The sequence below is a fragment of the Astyanax mexicanus genome, chromosome 19 (assembly GCF_023375975.1).
Source record: "Astyanax mexicanus isolate ESR-SI-001 chromosome 19, AstMex3_surface, whole genome shotgun sequence".
NCBI classification, from domain to species: Eukaryota; Metazoa; Chordata; class Actinopteri; order Characiformes; family Acestrorhamphidae; genus Astyanax; species Astyanax mexicanus.
The window spans coordinates 39,028,092-39,055,970 of record NC_064426.1 but is presented as its reverse complement, the minus strand read 5'-3'; the positions used below and the strand labels follow the sequence as shown (position 1 = coordinate 39,055,970).

Genomic DNA, 27,879 nt, shown 5'->3' with positions numbered 1-27,879 from the left:
TCTTCAATGTGGAAACGTACAAGTTCACAGCCCATCAGAATCTTAATCTCAACAAAGGAAAGATTTTATTTACTTTGCAAACAGTTCATACATTCATTTCTATACTTCAACATTCCTGATAAAGAAAAATATACACAATAAACTTCTGGTTTAAAACACCAAACGGGTTCACAAGAATGAAAGGTGCTCCAAGTTGTGGTTTCCTTTTTCTTTTGATTATTGGTTTGTCTAATTCTGATCTTTGGAGGGACAATTCACTGCTCCTAAACACTAAATCCACTAAAGCTAGGAGATATTTTACAAAGCAGGGCTTCTTGGTTTACCAGGATTTAACTTAAAGGAGAACTCCGGTGTAAAATGGGCTTTTGGTGTAGTAAAAAATGATAAAAAGTACTTAAAACTCCCTACATAGACATTTAGCGTAGCAGCCGGTGCCAGGAGTAATGGTGGCGCTCTGAGCTGAAGCTAGTGTTATAGGATGTAAACAGTGTTTTTTAATAAGCTTCTTGTGCACTTTTTAAGTTATTAATGCCTTGTTTTAAATGTCAGGGCTCTCCAGATTCTAGCAAGGAGGTGTGGAGCTACTATGAGCTGGATAACGGTGTAAAAAGTGATTTATCAGGGTAAATTATGCCCCGTGTCTCCCAGTCTGAAGGGTGTTCTGAATGCTGTGGGAGAACGGAGGTGTGCTATTAATCAAAGGTAAGTACTTTTTATCATGTTTTACTACAACAAAAGTCCATTTTACACTAAAGTTCTCCTTTAAGTGCATTTTCGGTGATAGGCCAGCTGGATAAGACACTAGAACTCCTTGATAGCTCCTGTGATGATGCAGAAAATGAAACCGAAACTTTATGTGAAGCTCTGCTCTTTAGCGTGTTTAGAGTGTCAGTCAGTTGTTTAGACAAATGTCAGATTAAATAGGTCACATTAAAAGGAAATTAAGTGCAGAAGTATTCAACTCCTGAGTTTATTGATTACTTGATAAAATTGCCAATCCTGGACCAAAGCTAAACTCCAGCCTATCCGGACAGGATTAGTTTCTCAGGGGGATGTCTGTGAAAAATATTTCACACTTCAATTAGTGATTAAACTCTTGCATCCCGACTGCAATTAAAAAAACAGGAGGACCAGTGAGTTTTTTCTTGGTTATATGACCTTGCGTTCAGTAGCTTCTCCATTTCCACTCGCTGTTGTGTTTATATGTGGATCTGCGTGGAAACGAGATGTGCGTCTGGATGAGATTAAAATTACCGGAGGAGCACGGAGTTCAGTGAAAAACAGTAGATAATTCAGCCTGTAATTTTCTCAGAAGACGTCTGAGAAAAACACACACATGGTCGTTCCGGATGGGAATAAAAGTCACAGAGGACCCCTCTGGCTGAAAAACGAATTCTGTCCGGATAGGGCCCAAGCCATTCAATATATTATATTATATATTATAAGTACAGTGAATCTTCAATACAGAAACTTCCAGAGAATACAGACTTATGGGTGCCTCATTCCAGAATTTGCCACAGAGGCACTGAATAAATACAGTATGACTACTTTAAATACTTATAAACCACATGGCAGCTCTTTTAACAATCCTTTATACTTTTCTTTCAAGCCTTGATGTGAAACAGAATGGAAACTAATGGAAGGTCTAAACATGCTATAAACAGGGAAGGGCTAGTGTTAACAAAACGAAAAAGAATTTACATTTATAGTACAGTATGAATACGATATCAAGCCAAACTGTAAGAACATAACAAAAATGGAATCACTTTAAAATAAGACTAGCTTTATAAATGGTTTATAAATGGTTTATAAATTAGTTTATTATTGGTTATTAAATAGGTTGGACATACTTTAAAGCCTATAAATAAGCAGGTAATAAGCAGTAAATATATAACTATGCATAAATAGAAATGACAACAGTGAGCTAAAAATGAATGAATATTATATAATATATTAATTATATAATATAATTAATATATTTATAAGTATGTTTAACTATTTACTATTAATTAAATGACATAGTTGAATTAAATGACTAAACCACAGATCACAGTTGTCTTTTCAACTGATGTGTTGTAACTGCTTATCAAAGGTTTTAAGGCATTTACAACCTAATCAATACTAATGAATTAAGTAATATATAAACCATTTATAAACTTTTTATAAGGAAAGTCTTATTTTAAAGTGGCACCCAAAAAAAGAGATCTCAGAAAGAAAAGCAAGGCCACAGTATCTCTACTGAGAGCCACCAACTGGTCATAACGGACGGTTGGCACTGGAGGTGGGGCGAGTGACAGGAATAAATAAAGGGGGAAGGGGGTCGGACTGCGTGAGATTGTACAGAGTACTGACCAGGCTCAAACAAGTCTTATTAATGTTATATTGAATGACTGAAGTGTTCCCAAGTGAGTAAAGCCATGTACAAACCTTATATAATCATAAATCAGCTAATAAATACTTTATCTTCATTTGTAACCATTTACATGATGTGCATCTGAGAGTTATTCTTTATTTTGCAACCAAATTTCATTGTGAATGGCCCAAAAGAATGACTAGACATGAATTCGTGATATCTGAATATTTTTTGACATGAGAGATTTTTGTCTGTGGTTTGGCTTTTCCTCCACACAAAATTGACTCTTTTGGTCAATAAATATGGAGCTAAGAGATAAGAGCTGTACAAATATTATTTTAGTACAGTAATTATGATGTACAGTACCAGTAAAAGGTTTGGATACACCTTCTCATTCATGTAATTTAATTTCTACATTGTAGATTATATTAAATATCTGAGTTTTAAGGGACACATATGGAATTACATAGTAAAAAGTAAAATAAAAGTTTCTGTCCTCCACATTAATTCCCTAATCTAAACCTGATCAACTGAGATGGAGCCCAGCTCATGGTGTTTGGTTGCCCAAAAAAAAAACTGTATAAAGCATTATCAACTGGTACTGCTAACAATGCTAACCTGGGACCTAAAAAGTGAGACATATACAGAACACATAAGCAATCATGTAGTAACTTATCTGGGAAGCTGTTAACTTGTGGTTTCTGAGGCTGGTAACTCTGATAAACTAATCCTGTACAATAGAGGAAACTCTTACTCTTTCTTTCCGTGGGTGGTCCTGATGAAAGCCAGTTCCATCATCATAACGTTTTTTTAAATGGTCTGCCTTTGAATAAGTTCTTGAAAACATTTTTTTTATCTTTACTTAAGGAAGAAGTTCTTGCTTCTCATAATCTGGATTAGAACATTACTCAAATATTCACTATTCTCTATATACCTGTAACTCTACCTCTTCACTACTTTACAACTTTACAAGCTCTCAAACCTTAACATTAAGAGACAAGAAATTCAAATAGTTAACTCTTGATGAGTTCAGCACAGCTGTTAACTGAAAGCTTGAATTCCAGGTGACTCTACCTCATAAAACTGATTGAGATATACCGAGATATTCTGGTTTAACACTTTAAACACTCTATTGGCGGCACATTGGTTTAGTGGTTAGCAGTTCACCTCCCATCACTGGGGTCTTGGGTTGAAAAACATGGAGATCAGGTAAATTGAATACTCTTAAATTATCTAGATGAAAAATGTAATACACTAAATTGATTTGTATAAGTATGCATAGGAATGTGTGTGTGTAAATGTATTGGTACTATGTCCTGGGTAAAATGCTGTAGTGCTCGATGCAGTCCTCCAGGTGGACGGTTGTTTCCGGTTGAGAGTATGCTGTGCGCTATTGGCTGCCGCTTCTCAGCAGTGTGTGGATGAGTGCTAGGTATAAATGGTTGTGTGTAAATCGTGTACATTGTAAAGCGTTCTAGGGTATCTAGAAAGCCGCTATAAAAGGTGTAACTTTATACATTCGTTAATTCATTTATTAATAAGCTATTTAGTATTAATCTACAATGCAGAACATTTTTTACAACTGAAAAAACACTGAATTTAAGGTGTGTCCAAACTGTATTTTGCCTGGATTTTCAATAAAACAGGAGTAAATGATTGAAAAACTGTTTTTCGAAATGTTTTAAACTCAGATGTGGCCTCACTCCCCTTTCCAACATTCAAATTCTTAGATAAATGAAACGCAGCATTATTAATCTGACAGTGTACTGTGCTTCAAGATTCATCGCCAGCCTCCAAAGCTATATTTTAATAAGAAATGGGTGCAGAAAGCAGGCCAACCATGCAAGGCAGAAAGTGGCAGTTTGGGGCTATCTGATGGCACACAAGTCAAGCACAAGCCCACTGGTGGCCAAGCCACAGATTTCTCCCAAGCCCAGCCCCTCTGGGGTAAGGGGTGGGGGTGATAGGGGGGGAGAGAGGAGCAGTAATAAGCCCAGGAGAGAGGTTACAGAGGACAGGATGGTTAGAGAATGGATGGGTGTGGATGGACAGATGTTTATCTCCTCTAGCTACAGGGCCTACTGGCAGCAACTGCTGAAGATCTACACTCAAATATAATCACTCACTGTCTGTTATATTAGCTCCTCTGAGACTGTAGTCCTTCTCTGAGACTGTAGTTTCTCTGCATACTTTATTATTAGTATACTTTCACTTTTAGATGGTGGTGTATGAGGTGTTAGTGTGTGTTGTTGTGCTGGGAGGTGTTGGTAGATCAGATACAGCAGTGCTGCTGGAGTTTTTAAACATCTTAATCCCTATATGGATGGGATTAGTTTCTCAGAGGGTTCTCTGGTAATTTTGTCACTTATAGGGAGTCCTCTGTGATTTTATTCCTGTCCAGAACGACCATGTACGTGTTTTTCTCAGACGTCCTCTGAGAAAATTACAGGCTGAATTATCTCCTGTTTTTCTCTGAACTCCTTGGTCCTCCAGTAATTTTACTCCCGTCCAGACTGCCATCTCTGAGTTTCGTCTCCTCGCGTTTAATAAAATAACAATTTGTCCACTGCTGCGCACTGTAATTACACTTTGGAAGCGCGTTTCCACAGAGATCCACGTTAAAAACACAACAGCGAGTGAAAATGGAGGAGCTACTGAACGTGATGTCATGTGACCAAGAAAGCTTTAAAAACTCACTGGTCCTCCTGTTTTTTTTCCAATTGCAGTCCAGATGCAAGAGTTTTATGACTTTAAGTAGAAGTGTGAAATATTTTTCACAGACGTCCCCCTGAGAAACTAATCCCGTCCAAATAGGGCTTTAGTGTCACTGTTGGACTGAGAATAGTGCACAAACTAATATACAAACAACAGCATCCTGCAGACATCGGTAAAGGACTAGAAGCTCTTCTGTCCAGTGTTTAAAAACTCCAGCAGCACTGGCTGCTGTGTCTGATCCACTCATACAACATACAGCAAACACTAAAGCCCTGTCAGGACGGGATTAGTTTCTCAGGAGGACGTCTGCGAAAAATATTTTTTAAAATAATTCACACTTCTATTCGGTGATAAAACAAAAAAAAAATGGAAAAAACAGGACTAGTGAGTTTTAGGCTTTCTCGTTCACATGACATCGCGGCGTTCAGTAGCTCCTCCTTTTTTTCACTCGCTGTTTTGTTTTTACATGGATCTCCATGGAAACATGCGCCCAAAGTGTAATTACGGTGCGCGGCAGTGGACAAATAGCTATTTTATTAAACGAAATGCAACAAAATTCAGAGATGTGCGTCCGAACAGGACTAAAATTACCAGAGGACCACAGAGTTCAGCGAAAAACAGTAGATAATTCAGCCTGTAATTTTCTCAGACACATACATGGTCGTTATGGACAGGAATAAAATCACAGAGGCCCCCCATAAAAGAGAAAATTACCCCAAAACCCCCTAAGAAACTAATCTCATCTGGATAGGGCTTAACACGTCATACAACCACCACCATGCTAATCAGTGCTAATCACTGCAGTGCTGAGAATAACGAATACAGACCCTACACCTATATAATAGTTTCTCTGTGGTGGTTTTCTCTACTTTGAAGTTCTAAGAATTGAAGATATAATAAAGTATGCAGAGAAATGAAACAGATACAGGACTTTACAATCTATAGTGTAGAAACATGGAGGAGATTCTAATGTTTTCAGCACTAAGTAAAATCTATTCCTTTAGACTTCATCCCAAAAGTGCAATTCTGAGCTCAAATCTTCCATTAGATCAAGTGTGCAAGGGCATGGTATTCAAGGAAAGAAGGGAACTAGGGAACTAGGGTGGTCTTGGTCTTCAGCAGGCACAGCTGCTCTGTCCCTCGTTAGCATTGTCCTGTAGATTTGGGTCTTTGTGATTGCCGAGTTGACTCCCGTCTCCCTCCATGGTTTCATTCATCTTCTCGCAGATCACGTCCACCAACCGCTCAAACACCTGCTTCACGTTGATGTTGTCTTTGGCGCTGGCCTCAAAAAACTGGAACCCTGGGAGGTGGAGAAGAAGCAGAGCCAAAATAGACAATATTTACATTACAGGTGTGCGAGTGGAGGTGTGTGAAGGAATCTAAATAGTGTTGCCAACTTCTCAGTAAGGAAATTAGCTATTGGCTGTAAATATGTTAGAAATGTTACAAATGAACTCCAACAAATACTATCCGGGTTAGCACCCGAACATCCCTTTCAGACAGCTTCCTCTTACAGCGTCCACAGTTAATCCTGTTGGATGTGGTTGGTGCTTCTTGGTGGTATGCTGATATTACCCTGGATACCGTGGCTCTTGAAACATCACAAAGACTTGCTGTCTTGGTCACAGATGCGCCAGGAAGACGTGCACCAACAATTTGTCCTCTTTTGAACTCTGGTATGTCACCCATAATGTTGTGTGCATTGCAGTATTTAGAGCAGAACTGTGCTCTTACCCTGCTAATTGAACCTTCACACTCTGCTCTTACTGGTGCAATAATGTGCAATTAATGAAGATTGAACACCAGGCTGCTCCAATTTAGCCATAAAACCTCCCACACTAAAATCACAGGTGTTTCAGTTTCATTGTCCAACCCCTGTTTTCTCAAGTTTTCTTTAGTTTCAAACCTATTACAGATAAATTGTGAAAAGCAAAACAATCTAGCTAGCTAGCTCATCATTGAACAAAGAGGCAGACACTGTGGACGAGGTAAGTAACAGGCTACGTGGTGAATGAGGTGAGTGACTGATCAAGACTGTTTTCAGTAACTGAAGAGCATGTGTTCATCTCAAAGTCCCTAAAAGTCTCCAATAACTTCACAAAAAGTTGTTAGATTTGTCGCTAGTCGCTTAAAAAAAAAGTTGCTAGAGGATCTGAAAAGTCACTGAATATACCAACAACGTTGCTAAGTTGGCAACACTGAATCTAATATGCTTACATTAGTAACAGTGCATTAATGTGGGTGTGTTAATTCGACAATTTATATCACGATATTAAACAATGCAGGGCCCATGGCGTCACCAGCCCCGCCCCCACCCGTGCGCTGTCTCACATCCTGACCAATCAAGAGCTGAGTCAGCACCGAGCTCTTAAAACAAGAGGAAAACAGCAAAACAACGGTAAGTAGCTCTTTAATCAGGCATTTAAATAGCTTTTTAAAAGGTAAATAAGAAGAGCGTGTGTTTTTTTTTTTTTTTTAAGTGTGAATTCAGCTGTAACTGGAAATATCTGTGCTGCAAAACTGTGCTGGACTGAGGTGCACAGCATATGACAGCTTTGCATTTACAAGCACGTGCCCAACCATGGGGATGGAGGCCATGCGGTTTCCTCGTGTTTACTCCCTTTTGTGCTTCTCAGGCAGCAGCAGCCAGTCACTCACACAGACACAGAGACGGCGCTGTGTATCTACTTCTTGTGTCAAGAATCAAACCATTGCAACATGACGTGTTTGTTTTAACTGCTTTAAATGCCATCGCACGTCCTGCGATGTGACTTTTGCACATGCTCACATCGCGATGACGATGCTTAAACAATATATATCATGCAGCCCTAGTGTTAATATGGGTTAGCTGTGTGTGTGTGTGTGTTCATTCATTCTTACCTAACTCCTCTGCCAGTCTCTGGCTGTCCTCTGTTGGAATGAGTCGGTCGTCTTCCAGATCACACTTATTTCCCACCAGTATCACCTGAGCATTGTCCCATGAGTACGTCTTAATCTGTGTAGCCCTGAAACCAACAAACATGCTTATAGAGTAATGCATATTAGTGGTCGAGGTTAGGTAAATGGTGAATTATATAGCCCTTAAACTTAGGCAAAATATGGAAAACAACCCCACACCATAATGATAATAATCCCCCATCCACCAAACTTTTATTAACACTATTAAACACTACTAAAATCACTTTCTATTCGATAATATTTCATATATTAAGACAATCTGGGCTGGATTTTTTAGTTTAACCATGTTTTTTGTCTATTTTTATTTTAAATAATGTTTTACAGTGTTTTTACCATCTTAACATCTATAATCCAATCTGACTCACCTATTGTTGACTTGTCTTACTTCACACATAATTATGAACTGAGTGACATGAAGAATATCCCATTTTAATAAGATTAATCAGTTTTAAGGGAAGATCACAAGCCATCAAACCAAGCTGAACTGCTTGAATTTTTGCACCAGGAGTAAAGCAGCATAAAGTTATCCAAAAGCAGTGTGTAAGACTGGTGGAGGAGAACATGATGCCAAGATGCATGAAAACTGTGATTAAAAACCAGGGTTATTCCACCAAATATTGATTTCTAAACTCTTAAAACTTTATGAATATGACAATGAAAATTACAATATTTTTATTTGGAATTTGGGAGAAATGTTGTCTGTAGTTTATAGAATAAAACAACAATGTTCATTTTACTCAAATATATACCTATAAATAGCAAAATCAGAGAAACTGAGTCAAAAACTGAAGTATATTCTTAGTTTTTTCCAGAGCTATATGTGCCTGCACTTCTGTTTCCATCCATCCATCTATCCATCCCTCACTCACCAGTCCTGTACAGCGGTGAAGGAGTCCTGGTTGGTGATGTCATACATCAGCAGGAAACCCATGGCTCCTCTATAGTAAGCTGTAGTGATGGTCCTGTAGCGTTCCTGTCCCGCTGTGTCCTAATACAATCAAACACAATATAAAGTGTCAAAAATACACTGCAAAAAAACCCGCAATGCAGTGACTTTATAACAACCCTTAAAAAAAGAAGTTTATTAAAATGTGTTTTTAACATGCTTCAGTTTACATTTTTTTTTATATTTTAAAATTCTCTTCCCAATTTACACAGCCAATTATCAAATCCACTCATTAGGACTCCCCGTATCACTAGTGATGCCCCTCAACACCAGGAGGGTGAAGACTAACACATGCCTCCTCGGATATAGGGCCAATTGTGCTCTCACAGGGCTCCGGTAGCTGATGGCAAGCTGCATGACTGGGATTCGAGTCAATACTAACCAAAATGATACATTATGACAAGTTTACAAAATGTGAATTTGGCGAATACTTGTACTTAACATTTTGCCATATAAAGTACCAGTCAAAAGGACACACCTCATTTAATATTTTTATTGTATTTTATATGTATTTTATACATTGTAGCTTATTATATAAATATATATTTTTTATATAAAGACATGAAAACAATTAAGAGGCACACATTGAATCATGTTAGTAATTACTTAAGAGAATAAACCCTAAGCAGGGATGCAATGAATATTTGGCAACCAAAAATAAGTTGCAAGTGGATAAAAAGCACTTTCAGTGTTGAGCTGAATAAGTGAAAACTGAACAATTTATCATTTATTTTAAGTTATATTTCAGTCATGTTTCCTCTAACAAAGGTTATGGTTCTTTGTTGGTTTGTTTGCTGGGGTATTAAAAGTTTATTAAAAGTAAATATGTTTAAATTGTAGTTCTGTAATTGCTGTGATTGCTTTGGAAATCAAGACAACATTAATTAATCGAAATTTTAAAAAGAAAAAAAAAGAGACTATTAAAAGAGATTTATGAGAGTATATTAAAAATAATTCGCTTTTAATTGCCATTAAAACTCATTATTAGCACAGAAAATGTTTGTACAGTAGACTAATTGGTATTAACAGCCAGCAGAGGGCAGTCACTTACAACATCCTACAGTAAAATAAAACATCACAGAACACCTGAAATACTGAAAAATGGGTTATTATTACTAAATATATATAAAATATTTCTGAACCTAATCCAAATCCAGATGATTCCTGAGTAAGATCATTCCAATGAAAAAAAAACCCCTCAAAATTTCATCCAGGTCAAAAAGAGAGAGAGCAAATGATCTAGACTTACACACCTCTTACATTGTAAATGTAATAGTAAAGACTATATTAAAGCTTGTGGTAGTGTGAGGACAAGTGGTCAAGAGGTTACCGGAGAGAGGTGATGCAGAGATGTAAAAACAGTCTGGAATCAGGTAAGTATCCCTTTTAACGTGTTTATTGTGACGAACGAAGCACCCAAACCCAAAAACAAAAATGAAACAAAACGAAATGTACAATATTTACAAACTATTTACACACTGTACACTGGTAGGAGTTAAAGGTGGATTGGCAGCTACCACCAAAATGCTAAATAAACAGCTCAATAAACTCCTGTCGGCATACCAGCCACGCTTAACCAGTGTGTGACCCCCCAATAGTGTACCCGCCTGCCCTTAAATACTTGTAGCCCTCCCCCGGCTAAACCAACAAGCAATTAACTAGTGGGCAGGTGGGTAAAACAACTATACATGATAGTTATTATACAATATTAACATATTTACAGATAATAAGACATGTATACATTTGGACGTCCAGGTAAGTATTGATAATTATTTTACAATGTTAATGCATTATTTTTTATGTTTTCTTTTTCACAGGTACCCCCAGGCTCCCCTGCCCCAGAACACCCCTTGGTCTCTAACCCAGACCTTAAGGACCCGGGTGGCTCGCGCGCCGCCATTTTCACAGGATCCAGGTAAGTACTGTGTTTGTTATATGATTATCTGTGTAGATAAAATGTCTCTTGGGTAGGTGGTGATGTGCTCAGGGGCCTGACGTCATCACAAAGCTACCCTGGTGAAAAAAATATATATTTAATTGTACTTAAAACATGTTGAGAAATGTCTAAGTATGCTGTAAATATACTAAAAGATTTATGTACTTACTTAAAATATATTAAAAGTATATTAATAGTATGGTTTCATGAAATATTTGACAGTAAACTTTGATCATACTTTTTAAAAAGTACAATATAGTGTATTTAAAAAAAATTGAGTTTAATGTAATTCAGTTCACTTCTAAAATACTTAAAAACAGCTGTTACTGTAGTTCACTTAAAGTACAATGTATCATGTAACTTTTTAGATAGTAAATTAAATTACTACATTGTTAAAATGTTTTGAAAATATATTTAGGTATTACATTAATATAACAGTTACAATTTATTTCAATGCTCTGTAAGTATAATTAGGAAAACATAAATATGAGTATATTATAGGACACAGTGTTAAATAACACATTTATATGTAAACAAAAATGTAAAGTAAATTTGTAACACACTAAAAATTTAGTACAGTATATTACAATATATTTGTATACTGGAGGTGTGCTACTTACAAAAGACAGGAACAAGAAGCATATTTGTATTCTAATGTAAATAGATTTATATATACATATATTTAATATTAATTCTTAGTACATTCCTAATATATCCGGTGGATAATGTATAATAGTGATATAGTTGTAATACTATGTATTATAATGTATTATAATTTTACTGTAGGCATATTTAAAATATGAGGTTTCAAACATGAAGTAGTTTAAATGTTTAAATGTTACTTAAGTATATTTAAAATAGTTCCATTTTAGCACAGTTAAGTACACTTAGCACAATTGAAGTAAGACTTTTGTACTATTTTTATACTGTAATTAAAGTTTAATAAGTACAAAAAGAGTTGGTCCATTTCAGCACTCTTTAAATATACTGATTAATAATAATGTGGCTACAAAAACACTTTAGTGCACTATAGCATAATAATGCTTAGTATACTTTAATCTACTCATTTTCTCACTAAGGTATACAGGAACACATGCAGAATTATTTTTATTTAAAAAAATATAGATTTATATTTATATATATATAATATATATAATATATTTATATATATATTTCTACTTTAGATTCTTCTAAATATCACAACATTTATCTTTGAGGGCAGATCTGCAGACTCTTGGTGAGATTTTAATCTCAGTATCTTCATGAGGGAGAGTCACCTGGAATAGTTTTCTCAGCGTCTTGAAGGAAGGAGTTCCTGAAGGTGCTGAACAATAGCTGCTGCTTTTCCTTCACACTGTGAAGCTCCAGCTCATCCCAATTAAATCACCTCAATCACCATCTCAGTTCATCAGGTTCAGATCAGGGGATTAATGTGGAGGAATAACACTTTTTACTGTTTACTACATAATTCTATATGTGTCCCTTAATCGTTTTCATGTCTTTAATATTAATCTACAATGTAGAAAATAAATAAAATAAAGAAATAAAGAATAGCTGGTCAGCACGGGGTTGTAGTTCTCTCCTCAGCGTCAGTCGGACAGAGCTGACGTCAGAGCCGCCGGTGGCTAAAGTGATTACACAATGGAAACAGGTAACCGGGCTGCGTTGGCACAGCAACCATCCCACCGTCTCCTGGATACGTGGTCAGCCCCCCCTAATTTGCATTAAAGTTCTGACATCATCAGCGAGGGAGGAGAGGGGTTACCCAGGTAACAGCAGGGTCACTCAGGCTGGACCTGTTCCATTAAGCCTCAGTGCATCTCCTACTAATGATGATCTGTAATTAACATCCCATAATAGAACCAGAGAGTGAATACAATATGGCCTACTTTTATGTTACAGTACTAGTGCATCTATAAAAATTTAAATATCATTGAAAACCTCTGGAATATAATCAAGAGGAAGATGGATGATCAAAAGCCATCAAACCACCAAACTGAACTGCTTGAATTATTGCACCAGGAGTAAAGCAGCATAAAGTTATCCAAAAGCAGTGTGTAAGACTGGTGGAGGAGAACATGATGCCAAGATGCATGAAAACTGTGATTAAAAACCAGGGTTATTCCACCAAATATTGATTTCTGAACTCTTAAATCTTTATGAATATAAACTTGTTTTCTTTGCATTATTTGAGGTCTGAAAGCTCTGCATCTTTTTTGTTATTTCAGCCATTTCTCATTTTCTACAAATAAATGCTCTAAATGACAACATTTTTATTGGGAATTTGGGAGAAATGTTGTCTGTAGTTTATAGAATAAAACAATGTTCATTTTACTCAAACATAAACCTATAAATAGCAAAATCAAAGAAACTGATTCAGAAACTGAAGTGGTCTTTTAATTTTTTTTCCAGTGCTGTATATATAGGAAAAGCTACTTGAGGCAGGTAGAAACCTGTCACTATATATATATATATATATATATATTATTTTTTTTTTAAGCTATTTTAATTTTATTTTATTGTTTATGATTATGGCTTACCAGACAATTAAATCCCAAAAATCAGTGTCTCCGAAAATTAGAATATTATATAAGACTAATGGGTACTTTTGAAAGTGTGGGCAGTGTTCCAAGTCCTGCTGGAAAATGAAATCTGCATCTCTATAAAAGTTGTCAGCAGAGGGAAGCATGAAGTGCTGTAAGATGATATGTCTCTCCAAACCATCACTGATCATCAGTAAATTTTACATTTCATTTAAAGTAAATCAAGGGAGCAGAGTCTGGAGGAAGAGTGGAGAGACACACAGTCCAAACTGCTCGAGGTCTAGTGTGAAGTTTCCACCAATCAGTGATGGTTTGGAGAGACATGTCATCTGCTGGTGTTGGTCCACTGTGTTCTATGTGTGTGTGTGTGTGTGTGTGTGTGAGAGAGATATATTAAAAGCAGTGTGTACGTGCGTGCCCCTCAGGACCTTTGCTACACCAGCTTGCAGATAACGGATAACATCAGTAAATAAAGGAAAGAACAAGAGATGGATAGAAATAGAAGCAGACTGATGAAAGAGTGACTGTGAACGTCATCAAGGCTTTACAAACGTGTCACATCCTGTTTCTGCTGACACAATGCTGTGATGTGTAACCAGTGTTGGATAATCTGCTCCTATAGATTGGGATTGCTGTTCAGTCCTGTTTTAGCTTTACAATGTAAAAAAATTGGGGTTTTAAATGTACTAAAAAAAGTGCTGCAACTACAGTTTATATATTTTTAAAAAGTGCATTACTAATGTTTTGTGCTAAAGTAGTGTCAACTGTTCTTGGGAGGATGGAGATGTGAAAAACAATTGATAATTAAACATCATATCTTGATTACAATTAACGGACACTTTTTATTTGAATGAATGATATTCTTTGGTACAAGCTGCTGAGAAGATCTTTGGAGATAAACTGACATGCCAATAATCATGGGATAGCAGAAGGTATACTGATCATGGGATGAACATCTGCATTTGTATCTATCTATGATACTTCACAGCATCTGTGTTACTGACGAGGACAAAATACTTCTAAATAAACAAATACCAGGAATTTCAGTCTCACAGAAAGCAAACAATATTCTTCACTGGGGGGGCGATATGGATCTAAAATAATATCACAATATTTCAGGGTATTTTTGCGATAACGATATACTTGGCGATATAGAAAAAACAGAGAAATAATTAATTAATTTCAGGAATATAGTATAGGAGTATAACAGCATAATTATAATGTGGCAAAATAAATAATATAGCATAAAATAATATAATGCAGCAAATAATATTGCAGAATATTTAGTGCATGCATATAAACTGCAAACTAAAACAATTATACAATAAATACACCTAAAGCTTCACAGTAAATAATAGACTACTTTTAAGACAGAACAGCCCTATTATCACCATATGGATTTTTAATACCATGATATTTCTGTGTCACGATATATTGTATACGATATAATATTGCCCACCCCTATTCTTCACCACAGGTATATTAACCCTATTCATTTGAAAATCTTACAGCAGATTTCATTTTCCAGTAGGATTTGGTGCACTGCCCACACTGCCAAAAGTACTAATTGATCATATGTAATATTCCAATTTTCTGAGGTATTACTGATTTTTGGGTTTTCATTGGCTGTAAGCCGTAATCATCAACAATAAAATAAATAAAGCTTAAAAATAGATCACTCTGTGTTTAGTACATCTATATAATATCTGAGTTTCACATTTTGAAGAGATGCACTTGTATTTTACCACCCACATCATAGAAGACTAAATTGTCAATGCAAACAGATTCGTTATAAGGCACTGGGCCATACTATAGCTATTGTGGGACATGCCAAAAGTCATGGGACATGATACTAGTTCCTGTCCTGCTTTTTCAGCATGTCAGCTTGCCTTCAGCTGAAAAACTGCTGCTGCTGCACCTTCTGAAGCCCCGTGCCAAGCTAAACTTACTGGAAGTAGAGAGGAATGGAGAGGGGTGGGGCATTGCCAGGAAGTGCTCTGTGCCAGCACATGCCCCGGGCCCTCTGGAGGAACCAGCGCAGGCAAACAATGGGACCATTTCAGCTTTGGACGGATGCCACAGAGCACATTAAGGAGGCTCTGGACTGAGAGCAGTGCCATCTACTTCATCTGCCTCGCACTCGCAGAGCTACGAGAGCGAGCATCAATTAGCCTACCTGCCATCAGCACTGCGCCACTCTACCCTACAGCACTCGGCCTCTGAGCAGCATCTACATAAAATACTGCAACGAAAAACAGAACTGTTCAAGATTCAGAGTCAGATATGAAACCCAGGGTTCAGTAACATACAGCAACGCTACAGGGCCAATTTAGGGATGCATGATATATCGTTTAAGCATCGTCATCGTGATGTGCACATGCACAATAGTCAGATCACAGGACGTGTGATGTCACTTTAAGGCAATTAAATCAAACATGTCAAGTTGCAATGTTTTTTTTTGATTCTTGACACAAAAAGTAGACGCACAGCACTGTCCCTGTGTCTGTGTGAGTGACAGGCTGCTGCTGCCTGAGAATCACAAGGGGGAGCGCATGGCCTCCATCCACATGGTTGGGCATTTGAAATTTACCTTTCAAAAGCCATTTAAATACCTAATTAAAGGGCTGATTACTGTTGTTTTGCTGTTTCCCTCAGGTTTTGAGTGCTTGGCCCTGACTCAGCTCTTGATTGGTCCAGACACCAGCGGGGCTGGTGACATCATGGGCCCTGCATTGTTTATTTTTGTGATATATACGGTCAAAAAAAAAAAAGAACATTTGCAATGTAAATTTTTTCCAGTGAACGGAAGCATGATTTAGTTTGTTTGCAGTGTGAAAACACTGTTTAAGATGTGCGATGGGTGGTAATGATCATGACCAATAGCATCTTGTCCATTCAGACAGACAAGCGACTTTTAATGCATATCCCACAAGTCAGTGAAGTGTTCTTTAACTTCAACAGGACATGGCAAAAGTCATGGGACATGACAATATGTCCTGTGACCTGTGACAGTCATAGAATAAGGTCAGCCAGCCTTTTCAGCCTCTTGGTTCCCAACAGAGTGCATAATAAACGTACAGCAGGTATTGTGTGAGTATAGTTACTTTGAAAAAATAATGCGATTACTGATTACTGATTACTCCTTCAAAAAGTAACTGATTTTAAAACTAAGTCACTTTATTAGTTACTTTCAGCAGCTGCAGGCACCACCTCCCGCCGCCTTAACATAAACATTATAACCAGTTTTGCCAATACTCCCTTTATTGGAAGATGCATTTTTAACAGCAACAATGTATCTCTAGACATTTAAAGTCGTTTTTTTAATAAAAATAAGTGAGAACGGGCGGAAACTAAAGACATGCCGAGCGCGAGAGAGAGAGACAGGGGAGGAATGTATAAAGTTAAGAGTAAAACAGTGGACTGCGGTGAGTAAACCAATGGTTGTACCTCATTAACAGAAGTGAGACGCGATTGGGGGAGAGCAGAGGGGGATGGGGAAGGGAGCGCGGTGTCTGTGTGTGTGTGAGTGAGTGTGTGTGTGTGAGTGAGGTGGAGAGAGTAACGCACAGTGACTTGGATAAGTAACTTTAATCTGATTACTGGATTGGAAATAGTAACACGTTAGATTACTCGTTACTGAAAAAAGGGTCAGATTAGAGTAAAGCGTTACTAAGTAACACGTTACTGACATCACTGGAACTGACTGTGTCTTTAAACCAGGTGTGGATGTAAAGATCACGTGAACATACCCAGATCTGTAGCTTGATCCGCTTGTTGTTGCGGAAAACTGTTTTGACCTTGAAGTCGATGCCCACGGTGCTGACGAAGGCCGAGGTGAAGGAGTCGTCTGCGTAGCGGAACAGGAAGCTGGTCTTGCCCACGCTGCTGTTTCCGATGATGAGGAGTTTGAACATGTAGTCGAAGTTTTGATCCGCTGCATCCTTCTGAGAGGGCTGCTGCAGGCGGGACTCGCTCACCGTCGCCATCTACAGGACAGGACAAGACAGGACAGGACAGGGGGTGGTTAAACAAAATAAATCCACAAAATAAATAAATAAATCAGATAGTAAGGACTGGTTTCCCAGAACCTTAAAACATACTGAACCTGAGGCAACAAAAGCTCAACAAGACTAAAGAAAATGACAGAAAGTGAAATTTAAAAGTGTAGCAACATCTAGGAAACCGCCTACAAACACCTAAGAAACATCACCTATACTATAGAAACATGTATACCACAGGAACACCTTAGCAACCACTTATCAACACCTTGGCCACCAACCAACACCACGCAAACCAAAACTTCAGACAAATCCTTAGCAACCAACTAGTAACACCTTATCATCTGCCTAGCTATATCTTGGCAACTGCTTACCAACTCTACCAACAACATCTATTCTATAGCAACATGTATACCACAGGAACACCTTAGCAACCACCTAGCAACACCTTATCATCCACCTAACAACATCTTGGCAACTGTTTTCAAACACCTTAGCAACAACACATATATCATAGCAACCCAGCTGAGCTGCAATCCCACCTGCAGTTCCTATGGGAGCTATGGGTGTTAGGGCCTCGACTACAAAAGCACCTTAGCAACAACACCTATACTATAGCCACGTGTATACCACAGGAACACCTTAGCAACCACCTAGCAACACCTTGGTGATCAATCAACACAGTACCAACTCTTCAGCAATACCTTATCATCCGCCTAGCAACATCTTAGCAACTGCCTTCAAACACTTTAGCAACAACACCTATTATATAGCAACATGTATACCACAGGAACGCCTTAGCAACCAACTAGCAACGCCTTATCATCCGCTAAGCAACATCTTGGCATCTGCTTACCAACACCTTAGCAACAACATCTATACTATAGCAACGCCACCTGCAGTTTCTGTGGGAGCTATGGGTGTTAGGAAATCAGAAATAAATCAGACACTTAAGTCTGTGTTCTCAGAACCTTGAAGAAAACTGAATCCAAGCCTCGACTACAAAAGCACCTTAGCAACAACAACTATATTATGCCAACATGTATACCACAGGAACACCTTAGCAACCACCTAGCAACACCTTGGTAATCAACCAACACCCTACCAACTCCTTAGCAACACCTTATCATCCACCTAGCAACATCTTGGCAACTGCCTACAAACCCCTCAACAACAACACCTATTCTACAGCTAAATGTATACCGCAGAAACACCATAGCAACCACCTAATGGCAATCAACCAACACTGTAAAAACTAACACCCCAACAACTCCTTAGCGACCAACTAGCAACACCTCGGCAACCAATCGAAACCATACAAACCAACACTCTACCAACACTTTAGTAGGGGTGTGCCATATCGTATCGTACGTGATAATATCTCCAAAAATGTTGAATATCGTTATATTTGAATAACGATATTATACCCTAAAATATTGTGCCATATCACCCACCACTAATTATCACATCAAAGAACTACTTTTTTGCCATTTTAGCAAAATAAAAATTCACACTGTTCTTATTTCCCATTATATATCTACTAGACACAGATTATCTGTCCAGTATCTTTTTTTTTTTACTTTAATCCTGGATATATGGAGATATTTTGAGTGCATTACTAGTATCATGACATTCTGAATCATTGACTTCTGTTACAAATCTGATAAAATTATTATTTTTAAACATCTCAATTAGCCAGATCATATTGCATGCAATAATAAAATTAAAAATGTTTTTTCTAATTCAGTGTTTTGTCATTTCGCTAAAAGTATCGTTATCGTAAAAATACCATGAAATATCGTGATTTTTTTTTAGAGCCATATTGCCCACCCCTACTCTTTAGCAACTGCCTACCAACACCGTACCAACAACACCTACACTATATCAACATGTATACCACAGGAACACCTTAACAACCAACTAGCAACACCTGATCATCCACTTAGCAACACCTTAACATCTGCTAACCAACACCTTAGCAACCACATCTATACTATAGCAATGCCACCTGCAGTTTCTATGGGAGCTATGGATGTTAGGACATTAGAAATCAGACACTTAGGTCCGTGTTCTCAGAACCTTGAAGAAAACTGAATCCAAGCCTCGACTACAAAAGCACCTTAGCAACAAAACCTATATTATACCAACATGTATACCACAGGAACACCTTAGCAACCACCTTGCAACATATTGGCAACTGCCTACAAACCCCTCAGCAACAACACCTATTCTACAGCTAAATGTATAACGCAGAAACACCACCTAATGACACCTTGGCAATCAACCAACACTGTAAAAACTAACACCCCAACAACTCCTTAGCAACCAACTAGCAACACCTTGGCAACCAATCAAAACCGTACACACCAACACCGTACCAACAATACCTATTCTATAGCAACATGTATACCACAGGAACTCCTAAATCAACTAGCAACACCTTATCATCCGCTTAGCAACACCTTAACATCTGCTTACCAACACCTTAGCAACAACATCTATACTATAGCAACGTCACCTGCAGTTTCAATGGGAGCTATGGACATCATTAGGACATCAGAAATCAGACACTTAGGTCCATATTCTCAGAACCTTGAAGAAAAATTTATCCAATCCTCGACTATAAAGCTTCACAAACCCGCCACAAGCAAAATTTAATCTGCGAAAAGAAACAGAATTAGCAGCTAAACTCTTTACATTGTTTACAGTCCAGTTTAGAAAGCAAGTCTGAAGTCTGAAGCTGGATATGGTGTTACCCTGCTGTGAGCGAAGCCTCCAGAGTCCGTCATCTCCTACAGAATAAAGCCCAGGCCTGAGACCCAACTCACTTCTACTGATCTGAAAGTCCTGAACCGACTAATCCTCCCATCCTCCGCTGCCCTGCACTCTCTTCTACACCCTCCTCCACCCCTCCACCCTGCTCCCAGCCCCGCCCCCCTCCCGGTCACTCGGAGGGCCACACGGTAGCCTCCGGCGATGGACAAGGAGCATCTCCATGACGACGGGCTCCCGAACACAAAACGCACAGACGGACCCCATTACCAGGAGCACTGCTCCTCTCCAGCGGTGCACATATTACCCACAATGCACCAGCGCCCACGGACCCTATTGTTCCACAGGGAAGAAGAGCTCTTGTATAAATGGGGGCTTTGTGTGTATGCATGCTTCTGGCAACAGGTGTATGTGTGTATCTGTGTGTGTGTGTGTGTGTGTGTGTGTGTTTTTACGTGGGGGGCGGGGCTGGGAAGGACAGGGGAAGGTGCAGGCCCTCAGTACTAGAGTGTGCTCGAGAGACCGGAGTTCAAAGCAGCAGATGAACGGATGAGTGTCACCTGTCTGTTGAGGACTTGGTAAATATGTATGCACTAGAGGTGGGCGATATGGCCCTAAAATAATATCATGATATTTCATAATATCTTCGCAATAACGATATTCCTTGGCGATATGAAAAAAAACTATTAAATTTAAGAAAACACTACTGCAAGAAAAAAAATTATTTTATTATTGGACATGATACGATATGATATGGCACAATCCTAGCCGAGATATTAAACTTTAAATTTGTAACAGAAGTCAATGTTCCAGAATTTCATGATACTAATAATGCACTCCAGCATCTCCATATATCCAGAATTAAAGTAAAATAAATAATACTGGGCAGATATAATCTGTCTCTAGTAGATATAGGCCAATTCTATTTCCTCGTTTGGCCCTACCATTTACCCCTACCATTTAAAATCAAGAGGCTTTTATTGTCAGTACAACTGAGTACAGGTACACAGTGTAGTGAAATTACGTTCCTCCGGAACCATGGTGCATCATGGGACAACAAACAATAGACAACATAAAGTGCAAGAGTGACGACAGTGCGACATGAAATCATAACACTAAATAACAATAAATACAATAAATACAAAAGACGAGACTATTTAAAAGACAGGACAGTGCAGTACCGATACGGTATAATAAAGTGTATAGTGGGGATAAGGTGCAGAGATGTGTAACATACTGTACCATTTAGAACACATATAATCACAGCAGTTACTGAGGTAGAGAGTTTATGGTTATTGAGAGTGACAGCAAATGTTGCTGATAGGAATAAAGACATGTCAGCCTCTGTGTGCTGAATGGGTGAAGTTCAGTCTTTGTGTGTAAGGGGGGTGGGGGGTTCAGTTCAGTTTTGTGTGAGTGTGGTGGGTGGGGTGGGGTTCAGCTCTGTCTCTGTGCGTTGAGGAGTCTGACTGCCTGGTGGATGAAGCTGTTGCAAAGTCTAGTAGTGGAGGCTTGGATGCTCCTGTATCTTCTGCCAGATGGCATCAGAGCGAAGAGTCCGTGTGAGGGATGGGTGGGGTCGTCCACAATGCTGGTGGCTTTGCAAATGCAGCGTGTGGTGTTTACCCCTACAACCCTTCAAGCACCTGAAACGTCATCAGGAGCACTAAAGTTCAGTAACCTAGCTGCTGCTGCTGGTTAACTAGTTACTTTTAGGGTGTATTTTATTGTATGTCTTCAAAAATTGGGGAGATGGTGTAGAAATGAATTATTATTGTCCATTTCTTAATTTTTTTAATTTCTCTGTGAAGGGGAGCTGAAATTAGCTTTTATTTTATTATATTATATTTTATGTTTCTGTTCCGCCTTAAATGCTGCAGCCTCTGCCATCTGTTGCACCATTTAAGGTGGAACAGGAAAGTTAGCCATCTAGCTAGCTCCTGAGACAAACAAATAGCTATCTTTTTATGCTTATTATGAAGAATTTGGCCAGAAAACATTGAAACTACACATTAAACTATGGTAATATAGTGCTAATCGTTACTATTAACAAGGAAAATACGTATATATTCTTACCAGTGATTCTCATAACCCTTCGTTTGAAGTGTGCATCTGAAAAATCTCTTTACGAAGGACTTACAAGCCTTATCACTTCCCCTAACCTACCCCTCCAGCCTAACAAGAATAGGGACACCCCTACCCCTCGAGATGTATGTGCAAAACAGAGGGTTAGGGCCAAGGGGTGAAATGTAATTGGGCCATATAATGGTAAATAAGAACAGTGTGAATTTTCTTTTGTTTAAAACAGTAAAACAAAAAAGGGGTGGGTGATATGGCACGATATTTCAGGGTATAATATCATTTACGATATTAAAAAATGTTGGTGATGTTATTGCACACGATACGATATGGCACACCCCTAGTATTCACTATGCAGGATGCTGCCTCAGAGGCAGAGAGTTCCTCATCAGGGACTGTTACAGCAGTTGAGGTTGTGCTGTGTAAGGTGAGTGAAGTTTACATGTGGTTTACAGAGCAGGAGATGTTGCAAACCTTCATGAGGAAGAAGACAGCAGCCCTAGAGAGGTTTTGAAACACACGCTAAAGAGTTTGTCACTAACATTTTGCAGAATCTTCAAGCAGATCATTAAAACTTCAGGAGTACTGTGATTGCAAGAGTAAATCAGGCTGCGAAGTTTAGCTAGGTCAATTGTCCCACCCATTCAGATGCTAGTAGGCTGTATATCCCCCTATCGCTAGCGATGCTACAACACATCAGGAGGGTGAAGACTAGCACAATTCAAACCTCAGAGTGTAGCATCACAGCGCACTCGGAGGAAAGCACAGCGACTCGGTTCTGATACATCAGCTCACAGACGCAGCCTTGTTCTGATCAACATCACCCTAGGAGTGATGAGAGAAACAAGTGCCATCTACTCTACCCACCCAGACAGAGGAAGGCCAGTTGTGCTCTCTCAGGATTCCGTTAGCTGTTGGCAAGCTGCATGCCCGGGATTCAAACCTGTGATCATAGTGTCAGCACTTAGCCCACTGGACCATTCGGCAAAGTGTAGCACCTTGCACTTTGGCAACCTGCTTCTTAGCAACCGCTAAAGTATGACCCATCACTTTATTTTCAATCAAGCAACATCTTAGTAACCAACAGCTATACCATAGCAACATCGTAGCAACCACTTAGTATCACTACTGCAACCACTTACCAATACCTTAGCAACCGATTCCTATGCTGTAGCTAGAGTATAGCAACACCTTAGCACCCGTCAGTATGACCAAACACTTTATTTACCATCAAGCAACATCTTAGTAACCAACACCTATACCATAACATCATCATAGCAACCACTTAGCAACCAAAACCTTTTTCAATGCAACACAGTTGAGCTAGTATCACGCTCCGTTTCTCTACAGATAGATTTGTGCACAGTCAGGCTATAAAAATAAACAGGATTTAGTTCAGTATAATAGAGGTTTTTATGAAGTATTTTTCTTCTTGTTTATTTCTCCTTTTCCACTGTAAACACACACAGATCTAATGCTGCTTTATTAGCAGCTTTTAGCAGGAAAGCTTTAAATCCTTCAAACAAGCCCAGTCACATGTTCAGCGTGGGGGCAGCCTGCATCCAAACACAAACAGCCCACCATCATTACCACACGCTGAACCTCCGAACATCTCAACTTATAAATCCCACCCATACAGCAGTGAACTGAATCAGGAAGACCTCTCAGACGAGTTAACTCTGCTCTGCTTTAATTTCCTTCTCAGCAGTTCAAACACACGGCAGATGTTTGCCTAATTTAAACCCATAAAAAAGACACTATAAAACAGTCTGAGGTGGGCCAGCTGTTGTGGGTTTTCTCTTAAGAAAAATAAGAACTGTGTTTTATGGTTAAAATATTCCCAAAAAAAAGAAAGTTTAACTCACTAACCGATCATCTTAAAGAGATCCTAATTTTTTATTTTAAATCTTTTAAATTCAGTCTATATAATATATGCACTGCAAAAAAATAAACCTTAGCAAGTACAATTATCTCAGTTTAAGGCAATAAATCTTTTTTTCTCTCATAAGATTTTTTGTCTTACTAAGGAATAATATTAATCAGTCTTACATAGAATTGTCATCTTATTTTAAGTGATTTAAACACAGAATAAGCACAAAAACACAAGGTAAGTTATATATTTGCTTGATCAAAGTCTTATTTCACTCATTTTAGTGATCTTTGTGATTAAAAAGTTTAACATCTTACTAAAAAAAATGGCTTACCCCATTGGCAGATACCATTCCTTAATATATATATATATAATATACTGCTCTGGAGAATTTAAGAGACCACTTCAGTTTCTAAATCAGTTTCCCTGATTTTGCTCTTTATAGGTTTATGTTTGAGTAAAATGAACATTGTTGTTTTTTCTATAAATTACAGACAACATTTCTCCCAAATTCCAAATAAAAATATTGTCATAAAATAATAAAAAAAGATGCAGAGCTTTCAGACCTCAAATAATGCAAAGAAAACAAGTTCATATTCATAAAGTTTTAAGAGTTCAGAAATAGATATTTGGTGAAATAACCCTGGTTTTTAATCACAGTTTTCATGCATCTTGGCATCATGTTCACCTCCACCAGTCTTACACACTGCTTTTGGATAACTTTATGCTGCTTTACTCCTGGTGGAAAAATTCAAGCAGTTCAGTTTGGTTTGATGGCTTGTGATCATCCATCTTCCTCTTCATCTTGATTATGTTCCACAGGTTTTCAATTTGGTAAAATCAAAGAAACTTAATATTTTAAAGTGGTCTTTTATTTTTTCCAGAGCTGTATATATTACATAAGATCAGATTTGCACGTCCACACAGCCACAAAAAATCAGAACTGGGTCACATTAAGCTAAAAAAAATCAAATTTCATCCGGGTGATGTGAATGTAGGTTTTTACAATGTGGTCCTCGATCAAATATGTATCCGATGCCCAATTTATGAACATATAAGATGAATGTTAATGGTCAGACCAGATTTCATGTCATTTTGTTCTTTGATTTTTCTTGAAGAGGTCTGGTTCTTGATTTGTGATGAGTGTAATTTAACACCTCAGGGTCTACTGACTGACTGTCTGAGCTGATGATGTCTGAGCTGAGCCACGAGACTGCCCTTATTGATCGCCTGGCTGATGTGACATCTGTCCAGAAATTAAGTAAAAGTAGTAAATCCTAGATGAGATCCATGTCTGCAAAAGCACTAATTCAGTTTTTATAAATTACAGAGGCAATCAAGTAATAATGTGCTACAAAATGTACTGTTAAATCCTAAAACATTATTGTTGGGTATATACTATTCAGTATATCCACTTATTCAGCAAAACAAAGAAAGTGCTTTCATTGGAGTGAACACGGCGGTGGCTACATATATTTGTTTATAATATACTATATTTTACACTTTTACAAGGTTAAAGGCTAAATTGAAATTAAAAACATCAATACTGTATAAATGGAAATAATATTTTTAGCCACAAATCATTTTATAGATTATAGAACATTATTGATGTGTACTTTTAAACATGTTTGCCTTCCTGCCAGTGAATTTTAGCGACTAGTTTTCTTTTGTTATTTTGTACTTATTATAGTTATTTGGTCCTCAAAACTATACCACTTTTTTCTGCTGTATCAGCAAATGAATGAAGTCAGTAAAACCAACATATAAGATTTGTGGTAAATTCTCACACCCTTAAAGACGTGTCTGTTTGTAGACAGTTATGTTTTCTTGCCTAGTGAATTTCAACAAGTTTTCCTTTAGTTACTTTGTACTTTATATGATACTTCTAGGATGCTAAAAACTATTTTCAGCATTTACCAATGGAAAATGAAAAAATAATAAAAAATATTTAAAGTCAGTATCAAACTGAATTATTAGCTTTGTGGTGAATTGTTACATCGTCTTGCCAGTAAATTTTAAGCAAGATATTTTTGGTACTTTATATTACACTTATAGGATACTAAAAATTATTTTTGACATTTGCCAAATAAAAATGTTATTTGAAGTCAGTATTGATCCTAATTATTGGCTCTGTGGTGAATCGTTACAGCATTAAAGATGTGTTGGTTTGTAGACAGTTTTGTTTTCTTGCCAGTTTTTTTTTTAGGTAGTTTGTACTTTATATTATACTTCTAGGATGCTAAAAACTATTTTCAGCATTTATCAATGGAAATGTCATTTTAGCCACGTTTTTTTTTTTTTGCTGTATCTAAAAAGATTGTCTCTTTTTTTAAACACGTTATTTTTGGTACTTTATATTACACTTATAGGATACTGAAAACTATTTAACATTTATCAGATAATGTTTTTTAGCCACGTTTATTTTTGCTGTATCGGCAAATGAATGAAGTTAGTATCGAACTGGATTATTAGCTTTGTGGTGAATCGTTACAGCAGTAAAGGCGTGTCTGTTTGTTTTCTTGCCAGCGAATTTCAACAAGTTTATCTTTAGTTACTTTGTACTTTATATTATACTTCTAGGATGCTAAAACTATTGTCTTGCCAGTATTTTTTTTCAAGTAATTACTTTGTATAACACTTATAGGATACTGAAAACTATTTTAGACATTTGCCGAATAAAAATTGTTTTTAAGCCACATTTGTTTTGCTGTATCAGCATGAATGATGTCAGTATCGAACCGGATTATTGGCTTTGTGGTGAATCGTTACACTATTAAAGGCGTGTCTGTTTTTTAGACAGTTTTGTTTTTGTTGCCAGTGATTTTAATCGAGTTTTTTCTGTTGTTAAAGCTCCACAGGTAAGTGGAGGAGAAGTCCGGACTGTTTACCTGTAAGATACAGAGTGCACGAGCCTCAGAACAGAGCAGAAAGGTGTTTTTTTAAACCAGGCCTTCAGCTTTTACCGCACACCTGTTGTTATTATTAGGCTACCGAGCCGCAGCGCGAGCGAGCACGCGGAGTGAAAGCTTGGTAAACCTATCACGATACTTTTTATCCAGCAGCAGATTCTGATTCTGAGCGAATTCTCATTTTCCTGCTTCAACTAAAACCCAGAAACAGAGTTCAGGAGTTCCTACCTGAACCTGAGGAGCGGAGCCGGGTCTCGGAGCCGGGTCCCGGGTCTCGGAGCTGGAGCTGGCCGTGCTGTGCCTGCTGTGGGGCGGGGACGCGCTGAGTCTCTGGCGCTGTGGAGCTCCCGGATCTGCACTGTGTACACAGGAGCTCAAGCCTTTCCTCTGCTCTGATCACTGCAGATCACCCTGCTGCTGCTGCTGAGATACACTCTGACTGCTTAATCTCTTTAACCAGTTTAGATCTTCACCAGCATAGGGTTTATGATTACAAAGAACATTAAATAATTGATATTTTATATAAAACAACCTTTAAACAACCTTTTTTAACATTGCCTAATAGGTATCATTGGTTAAAGTGAAACTAAACCCCCTGATTTTAACTGACTCCACCCTCAGCTCAAATTAATAAAATGCTAAAAAAAAAAAAATGGTAGGAGGAGTTTGGGAGGGGCACTGGGTGATGTATGGGTTTAGCCCCAGATGGTTGGACGTCTTGAACCCTCTTTTGCATCTCACTCCTGAATCCCTATTTAAAATAATTAAATAAATAAATAAAAAATAATATAAATAAA

At 37.9% G+C, this 27,879-nt stretch overlaps 2 protein-coding genes across 3 annotated transcripts in view; one reads left to right on the top strand and one right to left on the bottom strand.

Annotated features, from left to right (window-relative positions):
• The window catches only part of elof1 (elongation factor 1), a 515,825-nt gene that overhangs the window by 473,549 nt on the left and 14,397 nt on the right, over positions 1-27,879 (top strand). The gene's annotated exons all lie outside the window — the stretch shown is intronic.
• Positions 43-27,562, bottom strand: rab3db (RAB3D, member RAS oncogene family, b). 2 transcript variants are annotated; one of them, XM_022665106.2, is made up of 5 exons: positions 27,311-27,562; positions 17,204-17,440; positions 8,899-9,017; positions 7,952-8,076; positions 43-6,371 (listed from the first exon to the last, which is right to left on the bottom strand). In XM_022665106.2, the coding sequence occupies exons 2-5, from the start codon at positions 17,438-17,440 to the stop codon at positions 6,184-6,186; spliced, it is 669 nt and encodes a 222-aa protein (XP_022520827.2). In that variant the 5' UTR covers positions 27,311-27,562; the 3' UTR covers positions 43-6,183. The 2 variants fall into 2 exon arrangements, with proteins under 2 accessions (XP_022520827.2, XP_022520825.2); XM_022665104.2 differs by lacking the exon at positions 27,311-27,562 and adding an exon at positions 20,209-20,317.